Source organism: Orycteropus afer, unplaced genomic scaffold (assembly GCF_000298275.1).
Source record: "Orycteropus afer afer isolate SDZICR_OR568_19922 unplaced genomic scaffold, OryAfe1.0 scaffold00174, whole genome shotgun sequence".
Taxonomy (NCBI): domain Eukaryota; kingdom Metazoa; phylum Chordata; class Mammalia; order Tubulidentata; family Orycteropodidae; genus Orycteropus; species Orycteropus afer.
In genome coordinates, this window is record NW_006921761.1 from 519,719 (window position 1) to 530,845 (window position 11,127).

The window sequence follows — 11,127 nt, forward strand, 5'->3', positions numbered from 1 at the left end:
CCAGGCTGCTTGAGCTCCCTGCCCAGCTGGGTGGCCATCAGAACCACTGCCCAGCTCCTCTGGGCAGGAAAGGAGACATTAGGCGAGAGTTCAGAGTGCCAGTGTGTGCTGAACACAGCCTGTGACTCTCAGGTGCCCGATCAGAGGGCACCCACCTCCCCTCTCTGGCCTCTGCCACCTCCAAATCCCCAGGTGCTACTGAGTCTCTGTCCTCCCCCAACACACTCTCTTCTCAACCCCCACACCGTGTGCCTGTGCAGCTGACACTCTGGTGGGAGAGCCCCCGCAAGCTTCCGCTCCACAACCAAGTCCACCCGACCAGGTGTTCTGTGTGCACCTGCCCACTGCGGACACACCTGCGATGGCTCCTCACTCACTACCTGACCATCCCTAAGTGACCTCCCCAGAGCCCTGCTCTCCCCTGAGCACACCCGCACCTGGAGCCTGGTCAAGGCCGCTTCTCTGATGGGAGGATTTTGCTCCCACTCCACCTATATCCGTCCCCTCACCATGACCTTTGAGTTTATCTCAAATGCCACCTTCTGCAGGAAGCTTTTCCAGATTTCCCGATAGAAATGGTCTTTCCCAGCCTTGACCTCTCAGAGCACACCACTGACACCTTCGCACCGTGGGCACTGGTATCCTTTCCTCTTCCTGGGCTGTTCCCCTAGCAATCATTACCTCCCCCCATCTCTGAAAGGCAGAGGTTGAATTCCCTTCTATCTCCCCCGAGACCCTGCAGCATGTTGGCCAAGGACAGTCATCTCAGGATCTGGGAAGGTCACTGCAGCCAGAACCCTGGGGAAACACAGACGTCCACACAGCAGCTTCCCCCTTTCAGTCTCTTAAAGAGGTTAAGCCTCAAGGAGGGCTCCCAGGGCGCCTGCAAAGCTGCTCCTTTACCCATTAGAGGGAACAACTGGTTAACATGCTCAGCTGTGGACCAAAAGGCTGGAGGTTCACATCCACTCAGAGGTGCCTTGCAAGAAAGGCCTGGTGACCCACTTCCCCCAAGTCAGCCACGGAAACCACCACAGAGCAGTCCTGCTCTGTCCACACGGGGTCACCGTGAGTCAGAATAGACTCGGCAGCAACTGGCTTGGTGTTTTTGTCCGTCAGGGAGGAACTGCCCGTCGTAAACCAGCAGTCTGGCCGGGCTCCGGGCGCCGTTCTGCCCAACGGGCACCCCGGGGCCCCTTACTTGTCACTCCTTGAGGCGTTCAGGAAGGTGTGCTCCATGTCGTGGATCTTGTGGCAGAAGTTCTTGCTCCTCGCGTTTTGTTCTTCTTGGAACCGGCAGAACATCAGCCGCTCCTTCTTCAGCATCTCCACCACGCCAGCACAGTGACTGTCCACCCGCTCTTCATGAAGCAAGAGCTCGGCTGAAAGAAGGCAGGGGAGCTGGGGCACTCTCTACATCCTGTCACCTCAGGCATTCATGTCCTGGGACAGTGACCTGCCACTGCCTCTCTTGGGCAGCTCCAGGGCAGGACCTGTTCAGGTCAGGTTCCCTTCTGCAGCCCCCTCATGGATCCCAGAGAGGCCCCAGGGTCTTCAACCAAGGAGGGGCCTCTGCCAGCTCCCTGCTGGTGCAGAAACTCTGCCTGCAGCAGGAAAGAACAACGCCAGGGACATGGAGAATCCAGGGAGCCTGGGGAGCAGATGGGAAGGAGGGAGGGTGTGGGTGAGGGCTGGCCCAAGCTCTAGCAAAACTGAGCGGTGTGAAGGTCCCTGGGCAGCGCCAGTGGTTAGCACTGGGCTGGTAACCAAAAGGTTGGTGGTTCAAACCTACCCAGCGGCACTGCAGGAGAAACAGGCCTAGCGATTGGCTGCTGTAAAAACTAAAGCCAAGAAAAAGCCCTACAGAGCAGTCCTACCCTGCAATGCATTTAGGTCTCCTAAGTCACGAGTCAACAACAAAAACAAAAGCAACAACAAAACTGAGCGGACTGTGGACTGTGGACTGTGGACTGTGACTTTTACTGTTTCTCTGGCTTTGGTTTCTTCATCCACATTGGGCCAGGGAGCCAGGAAAGGAGAGACCCAGGGAAGGAGAGGCCAGGGAAGGAACTTCCATCATTAGGGAACATCTCTGGTGGTGTAGTGCCTAAGGCATTTGACTACTACCCAGATGGTTGGCAGTTCAAACCCACCAGCTGCTCCATGGAAGGAAGATGCGACAATCTACTTCCATAAAGATTTACCGCCTTGGAAACGCAGTGGGGTCACTGTGAGCCAGATTCGACTCGATGGTGGCGGGTCTGGTGTCAGGCTGAGAGCTTGCCTTTACCATGGGGGTGGCTGTGAGCCGGCTTCCCCTCCCCAGCCCTGGCGGTTTATGCACTGCCCGCAGGGCCCATTTTCTGCCAGAGCAACTTTAACGTGCACCTTGTGCAGCTGAGGGCAGTGAGAGGTTCCAGACACCCCACAACGCGTCCAAGGCACAGAGCTGGGTGGGGCAAGCGGGCTCTGTGGGCGCTGGGATTTCAGGCCAGGTTGTTGGAGTCCACAGCACTTCCACGGCCCCTGGCAGCAAGGAGGTCAGATGGGGTGACCTGAGGGTCTATGCTAGCTCCGAAGGTCTATGACGGAGCATGCAGTATGATGACAGTGAAAACCAACATCGGGCACGGAAGGTCCCAGCCAACATATGTCCCTCCCCCCAGCATTAATGAAGCCCACTTCCTAGGTAAGAAATGGCACTTTTTAAAGTATTTTAAGTGAAAACAATGGCTACCATTGGAGGCTGTACCTTTTAGCAGGCACTCAAGGCATTCTCACTGTCTCATTTCAAGGGTAATTACCAGCAGCTCCCTGGTTTGGCCAGTCACGTACTGGGAAGGCTGAGCCCGACCGCTCTAACCCCTGAGCTACAGGCCATGCAGATGTGTATCTGATGGTCTGTGAGCAGATCTGGGTACACAGACCTGAACCAGGGAGACACCGTCCACCTCAGCATGTGAAAAAAAGATAAAACTCAAAGCAATCAAGTTGACCTTGACTCATGGCAAACCCACGTCACAGGGTAGAACTGAGCTACCAGGGCTTTCAGGGCTGTCATCTTTACGGACGCGGCTAGCCAGGCCTTTCTTCTGTGGCTCCAGTGGGTACATTCCACCTTCAGGTTAGTGGTTCAGCCACTCAGGGACCTTCAGCATCTAATACCCTCTTATTTCTTTCAAAACGTTCTTCACTGAGGGCTCTGAGCACCACCTTCCTCGGGGAGCCTCACACACATCTTCCAGTGTGATGGCAACCTGCTACCTGCCATGCATGCTGCAAACTGGAGCGAGCGGCTCATGAACTTGGAGTCGGGGGGGCAAACGCTGCAGGAGGGCCTGGGGTGGGGGCGGGGGCCGTCCCAAGTGGGGTCTCTACCTGCCCTGACGTTGTGGATGTCTCTCTCGATACGCTGGGCTCGGGGCTCGTGCAGGTGCATACGCAGCTCCAGTTCTGACTCCAGCTCCTCGATCTTGGTGGCCACGACGACCCGGACATTAACAGCGCACTGGTCAAACCACTTCTCGAGGTGGTTGAACAGGCCAACCCGAAGTCTGGGGAGAGACCAGCCAGGGGCAGCCCTGCATGAGTGAGAACCAGCACAAGCTCTCCACACTGGCCCAGAACGAGCATCTCCAGTATGTGGTATGTCACTATGTGGATGGACCATAATTCTGTAACCAAACCCCTACTGGAGGTTTCCTAACTTGAAGGCTGCCATGAATAACCTTGTACATACGTCAAGTATACAGGTGTTCCCGCAGGGTAAATTCCCTGAACTGGGATCGTGGAATCAAAGGGTAAGTACACCCATAACTTTGGCAGATGTAGCTCCACTGCCTCGCTAGAAAGGAGGGCAGAGGGGGGCGCCCCGTGAAGCTGGGGGCACTGGTAACTGTAAACAATTCCTGGACACCTGCCATATTTATTGAGTTTCTCCCCTCCCTGCATTACTTACGTGTTTGCTTTTCCCAGCTGAAAAGAACCCAATGTTTTAGACAATATTCCACTCCGTTAATAAAACCCAGGACCAAAGGATGGCAATGACAATGGCTTCACTCACTGCCTCTTAATTTCTGAAAGCAGCCTGGACGGAATGACCACGTGCTGCAGGAACTCAGTATCGCAGGTGTCCTGGGAGAGCGCGGACGAGAGGCAGGAGTGGGGCCTCTGGCTGTACTCTTCCTCTTCCAGGGGTACGAAGACAAAATAGGTGTTCCCACTGGAGGTGACGAAGGACTCCACGACCTGGCTGGAGGGTTCCCTCACACTTTCCTCCTGGGACTCAGCCTAAGCAGGGAACAAGCCTTTAGACTGGGCATCATCTTAGTGGCAGTGGGTTGACTTTTACTTTTTGGGCAGGGGGAGCATTGGTGGTTGAGTGGTAGGATGTGGATCCCAACCACCACTTCCTTGACTGTGGGCCAAATCTTGCCGGCAGCTGCCCCCCAGGGTGTTGTTTGCTGCTACCTGGTCGGTCCCCGAGTCCTGGCAACCCTTGCACAATGGACCAAAACCTGCACCATCCTGTCCATGCCGACCAGTTGTGGGTGAGTCCACTGGGATCCACATTGTGACCCATGGGTGGGTTCTCAGAAGTAGAGCCCCAGACCTTTCTTCCTTGTCTGTCTTGGTCGGGAAGCTCTGCTGAAACCTGTCCAGCCTCATAGCAGGACCTAAACCTCAGTGACAGGCAGGTGGTGCATTGGCTGGACACTGAGCAGAGCTCTCTGACATGGAAGACGAGAACCCTGCCGCTCAACCACCAACACTCCCCCTGCCCGAAAAGTAAGTCAACCCACTGCCACCGAGTTGATTCCAACTCATAGCAACCCCCATTGGGTTTCCAAGGCTGTAAATCTTTACAGAAGCAGATTGCCTCATGTTCCTCCTATGGAGCAGCTGGTGGGGTTGAACCATCCACCTTCCGGTTAGCAACCCAATGCCTCAACCACTGTGCCACCAGAGCTCCTTTTAATGCTTCCCAGGTAGTGCATTTTAGAATTGGGAAATCCCAGGGGAACAATCTGGATTCTGATTTCTCTTAGGAAATCAGACGTGAGCCTGCCTCCCCATAGGACGTCTCTGCTTGGTGCTGAGCTGACTGCAGACCCCTCCCTCCTCGTTCTCTGACACTGGGTCTCCAGCCGCCCTTTCTGTTACATGCCTGTATCTGCTGGGTTTGGAATCCCTGCTCAGAAAGAATGCTCCAGTGCCAATGCCCTCAAAGCAACAGAGGAAAATGTGTCATGTGCCGTTCTGTGAGGGAATTCAAGTTATTGTTTAAATGTGTTTTGAGGAAAAGATGTGTTGGTATGAGTCCCTTCCCTGCTCTCTGAGGAGAGCTCTGTCTGCCAGCGTGGCGATGGCCCCTCAGTGCTGTGCAGCCAGAGTGTGGGAGAAGGAGGAGTGGAGAGACCGGGGTGAAGCAGAGTGCTCTCACCCAAAGAAGCTAAGTTGATTTGTACAATTAAAAAAAAGACAAAACAGTTGCTGAGTGGATTCTGACTGATGGTGACCCTTGTGTTTCACAGCAGAACTGTTCCAAGGGTTGTCAATGGCTGTGACCTTTTGGAAATAGATTGCCAGGCATTTCTTGTGAGGTGCCCAGGGTGGATTCGAACCACCATCCTTTCAGCTACTAGCTGCGCACTTCACCATGTGCCCCACCCAGGGACTCTGTGATACGATAAAGCAGGGCTGATGACGGGAGGGGGCTGGAGAGAGGCGAGGAAAGACACATGGCTGAGGGGGACTCCAGAGGAGGTCGTGGGATGTGTGACATGAGGAGAGGAAGGGGAATGTTCAGAAAGCATTGCTGAGTTAAAAACTGGATTCCTGTTAAAAATACAAAGGGTGTGATTACGTCTGTAGTGCTTTGCAAGTCCTCCGTGGAACCCAGCCTGCCGAGGACTCAGCCTGTATCAGGGATGCACACGATTCTCAGACCCAAGAGTGAGTCCGCTGCCGGCCTACCTCCTCCCCAGACGCAGGCTCATCTTCCTCCTCTTCCTCCTCCTCCTCCACCTCCTGAGCCATCACGTGCTCCTCGGTTGGGGACGGTCTTGAGGAGCTCTCTGTTGCCCGCGTCTCCTCTAATCCCTGAGCAGAGCCCTCTCCGGACTCGTCCACCTCGTCGAACAGAAGAGACCCTTCCGGCTGATTCAACAGCTCCTCGCTCATGAAGGACTGGGTTTCTCTGTATTTTTCTCCTTCCACCTCCTCCGTCTCTGCCTCTGGCCTGGGGGAACTCTGCCCGCTACTTACACTTTCCCCATTTTTGTTCCTTTCAGCGGAAGCTCTTTGTTTTCTCCCCAGCTTTCGCATCTTCTCCTGAATGTGCTTTTCGTGGATTTCTGAGGGATAACCAACACCCCAGCACCGGGAGAGACAGGTTACCCACGTCACCGGGGGGAGGCGTCCCCCACCCAGAAATATACGAGACCAAGATCTACGAGAACCAAACCTGCATTGTGAACGTGTTACCTGGTTCCCTGAGTCTGACAAAGACAACCCCGTCCAAGTTCTACAAGGAGAAGAAACAGAGAAAAGAACAGAGGACACACATCTCACGTGCTGCCAAGGAGACCTGTGCTCCTTGGTTCTCAAGGCAGATCATCACACCTGTCTTCCAAGCTACCTCCAGGTGGGTTCAAACCACCAACCTCTCCACTACTATCACAGGGAGCACATATTAGCAACGAGAACAGGGGAGGAGAGGGGTTCTCTGAGACAGAGAACATGGGACACCAGGGCCAGGTCTGGAGCCAGCCACAAGCCTGCCAGCCATCTGGCCATGCAGGACTCTGGCTGGTCTACGGAGAAAGAGCCAGGCCCTGGGAAAGCCACACCAGGAGGTTCCCGGTGTTCACACAGTCACTAAGGGGAAATCACATGCCAGGCTGTGCTAAGGGCCACTGGAGTGAAATAAAACTAGTAAGGCCTCCCTGCCTGTCAGGAAATGCATTCTAGTCAGATGCTCTGACCTGGATCTCACATCAAGCAGCAACACACATGCACATTTGGGGGGGAAGTGTTTGCAGAGTCAGGGGAGTGTCATGGAGAGTGGCCACTGCGCGTGGACCAGCAGTAGAGCTAGGGAGGGGACATGCGAGGGTACCGGGAGAATATTCCAGTAGTGGGAGCGGATGAGGAACAGCTGGTCGGCAGAGGGCACATGCAGGAAACAGGAGTTTGCCAAACCAGGGAGAGGGACAGTGGGAACCCGAGAGTGGAGAGCCTGGGGCCATGTGGGGGCCTACACGTCATCAAAAGACGGTGGTGGGATTTGGTAGGGGCTGGAGCTCGTGAGGGGCTCTGAAGCAGGAGAGTGAGTGAAGTCAGAGCCGTATTTCCAAATCACTGGCCATGGGTGTTGGGATGAATGAAACTCGAAGTGTCACGTAACAAACCCTTGTCATTACAATCCCACTGAAGCCGTGAGCCCTGCACTCTGAGGCCTTCAGTGTTATCACACTGACAGAGAGAGGTGTCCTTTAGAGACACATTCATCTTCTCACTCCTTGAGGCCTGAACACAGATGCTAGCACACACAGCTGGGGAAGGTGCTCCAAGTCCAGCAGATGAGAACAAGTCACGCCACCCTTTGGTGTCTCCCCGGGTTTTCCGCAGCCCTCTCCGTACCTGTTCAAAGATTTCCCGAACGAAAAAGTGTTGGCTGAGGGAGTAGCTGTAGGAATTGAGTTCCTTCAGGATCATAGCTGGGTAGTCCATCACTTCCTTCGTCAGGATGACGTGGAAACATTCATACCTGCGAAGGAGGTAGGGAGTCCCCTGCCAGAGGAGGGGTGGCCAAGGGCCAGGGGCAGGACTGAATGGGATCCTTGGAGCTGTAAGAGCTGGGGCGTGGCTGTCTCTTTAGCAGTAACAACGCCGGGCTGTGTGCTGTGGGTCTGCTGACTGCATAAGGGATACATACGTGTTCTTTGCAGAAAATGTGGAAACCCTCCCAGGGAGTTTTGTGCCGTAATTATTACTGTCACTGCTGCTAACTGATGCCAAGCTGGCCCCCAACTCATGACCACCCCACACAATGGAATGAAACGCCATGCCTTCCTTCCTAGTCTTCGTCTAGAAGCTCCACTGAAACCTGTTCAGCATTGTAGCCACATGCCGGCCTCCACTGACAGATGGCTGGTGGCCGTGCTGGAGACACACGGGCCAGGAATTGAACTCGGGCCTCCCTTTGGAAGGCGCGAATTCTACCGCTGAACCGTCACTGCCTCGTCTTGTGACAGGAGCTCCCATTTTGTGCCCACTGTCCTCATTTTACCTGCAGCATCCCACCAAACCCCAAAATGCCCAAGGCCCAGGCTTTAATGTTTGTTTTCCAAGCTTCCGGGGTTTCTGAGTTGCCGTTTCTGAGGCAGTATCACTACGGAAGTAGATTGCCCAACCTTCCTTCCAAGGAGTTTGAACCTCCAGCCTTCTGGTTAGCAATCAAATACCTTAGGCACGATGCTACCAGAGCTGCACAAGGGCAGAAAGACACAAAGAAGCTCACACCGAGCTGTGTGTCAAATTGAGAAACTGGAACCAATGTAGAAAAGCTAACTCACAGGACAGGCAAGCAGTACCCACATTAAAGACTGTTCAGGAGTTCTACAGTCATTTAAAACGGAAACGTATCTATACCCACAGAACAACTGGCACAGGGCGGTCCGACTCTTATTTAAAAACAATACTATACATGTGCATGTATTTATGTATATAAACATAGATGTTCATAAAAAGGAGTATTTGAGCAGGCATGAGGGGGAAACGTCTCCATGTTTACCTCGGGTGACATTTTTTGGTCTTTAACAAACAGCGGGCATGTTATAAATTTTTTTAAGTAGGAGAGGGGCCCACGTTCTTGACCTTCAAATTGCACTGCCTTGAAAACCCTCCATCAGCTTCTCAGATCAACATGCTACTTTTTCCCTGAAGCGGCTGCCTATCTAACAGCTGAGCAGCAAATGGCCACAACATTTTCCAAAGTTGGAGGTAGAAAGTTTAACCTCAAGCTTGTTGGGCACACCCATGGGCTCCTGCACAGACTGCCTGTGACCTTGAACATCAACTCCAGGTCAGCCTCTTCTGTCTTCTGGGGCCTGATCGACCTACCTTAATTTCATGCTATTCAGAAAATCTTTGGCCTTTTCCAGGTGATGCTTCAGTGTCTGCTCATGGTTTTGCTGCCTCAGTTGGTCCAAAAGTTTATCCAGGTTAGCCTCCTGGGCCTGGCAGCAGCCCACAAAACAAGAAGCAGCAGATGTGAGCTGGGGACCAGGACAGCCACCAAAGCAAAAACCAAACCCAACAGTGTTTTAGTGCCTTAGAGATCCCGCTGCTCAAACTGAGGTCCACCGTCCTAGGGCAAGCCCAGGACTGTTTCCCACAGAAGGGGCATCGATCCACCATTATCCCTGCTCTCCATTATGGGCCTGGGCCTTCTCTCCCTTCCTCCACCACCCTCTGAATGCTCCTCCCTCCCCAGGGACGTGTCCCTGACCCCACCCTGCCTGCTCAGTCCCTGCCACACCTCCTCATGACACCTGTTCATCGCCCTCCTTCTCACAGTCACACCGGAAATGAGATGCTGGCTGGGGACAAACGGTGGGGAACCACCACTGCTCTCCTGGGATGGCGGGGCACTGATCGGGGCACATGCCCATTGCTCCCAGTCCGTCCGTCCGTCTCTTACACGCTCTCCTGCAGACACTTTTGTCTCCTGGGACCCAGTGCACCAGCTTAGGGAAACTTCTGCTGCTCCCCGTCCAACGCCAGGGCCAAGCAGAGCCTCACCTCTCAACTTCCCCGTCTGTACAAGCTCTACAGCTAAGGTTACATTTGGGTCTAGAATCTGTTTTGAGTTTATTTTCGTTTATGATGTGAAGTATGTGTCAAAGTTCTTCTTTTTTTCCCCCCAAATATGTTATTTGTTTTAATGCATTTTATTGAAATGTAATTTATGTACAGTGAAATACACAAAACTAAAGTGACATAGGTCAATACACTTCTTTTTTTTTTGCAGTGTTCCCTCCCCTCCTCTGGCAACCAACAAAGAAAATTCCCCTCCATATGTAAACCCTTCCTTGATCCGCCACAACAACGAACTAATACTCTATTTGTCCTTCTGTGATTGAATTATTTCACTCGGCATAATGTCCTCCAAGTTCATCCATATTATGCGGTGCTTTGCAGACTCTACATTATTCTTTAGTGCTCCATAGCATTAATTATCAGCAAATATGAATTTGTTGCTGTCATTTTTGTCATGTGCTTTTTCATTGTGTCAATTTCTTTGTTCATATAATTTTCTATGCTGAGCTTGTTTTGTTTATGAATCGTGTTATCACTTCCTTCATTGCTATTGTTTTAGTGTTTGCTGAATATTTGTGTTGGTCCACTTTTTGGTTCTGATGTAAAGGTTTATCATTTTTCTTTGAGATTATCCAGCGATTAATAGTTTTCTTCCCAAGTTTAGAACAGTCCGTTCTATCTTGTAGTTGTCTTGACTTCCCTACCATCTAGAAGTTCTGTAACAACAGTTTTTTCCCTCTTTTTGGTTTGTAGTTGTCCTCATTTGTCAAATGATGCCTCTGGTTCCCTGTTTACAATCTTGTAGGCTTATTTACTTTGAATACTTCCATAGCTGGGTTGGTTTCTGGGTTATGTCAACATGTTAATGGTCAGTTGTTGTTGGCTGTTATTGCTTCTCTGTCCAAAGGACTCCCTTCAACATCTCTTGTAAGGTTGGTCTGGTTTTAACAAATTCTTTAATTTCTGCTTATCTGGAAATGTCCTGATTTCACCATCATATTTGAGGGACAATTTTGCTGGGCACATAATTCTGGTTGGAAATTTTTCTCTTTCAAGGTTTTATATATGCCATCCCATTGTCTTCTCACCTGCATGGTTTCTGCTGAGAAATTCGAGCTTAGTCTTATTGGTTGCCCCTTGTAGGTAACATTTTGTTTTTCCCATGCTGCTTTCAGAATTCTTTTTTTGTCTTTGGTTTTGGTGAGTTTGATAATGATATGACTTGGTGATTTTCTTTTGGAGTCTATCCTGTTTGGGGTTCGTTGGACTTCCTGAATGGGTATATTCTCATCTTTCATCATA

The 11,127-nt window shown here is 52.0% G+C and overlaps 1 protein-coding gene across 1 annotated transcript in view; it reads right to left on the bottom strand.

The window, feature by feature from the left end:
* CCDC180 (coiled-coil domain containing 180) overlaps positions 1-11,127 on the bottom strand; it is a 64,486-nt gene that overhangs the window by 31,704 nt on the left and 21,655 nt on the right. Inside the window, 7 exon segments of the mRNA XM_007946991.2 lie at positions 1,202-1,382; positions 3,379-3,554; positions 4,064-4,290; positions 5,977-6,356; positions 6,487-6,526; positions 7,645-7,771; positions 9,127-9,242. Of these exon segments, the coding sequence (XP_007945182.2) occupies positions 1,202-1,382; positions 3,379-3,554; positions 4,064-4,290; positions 5,977-6,356; positions 6,487-6,526; positions 7,645-7,771; positions 9,127-9,242 (1,247 nt within the window).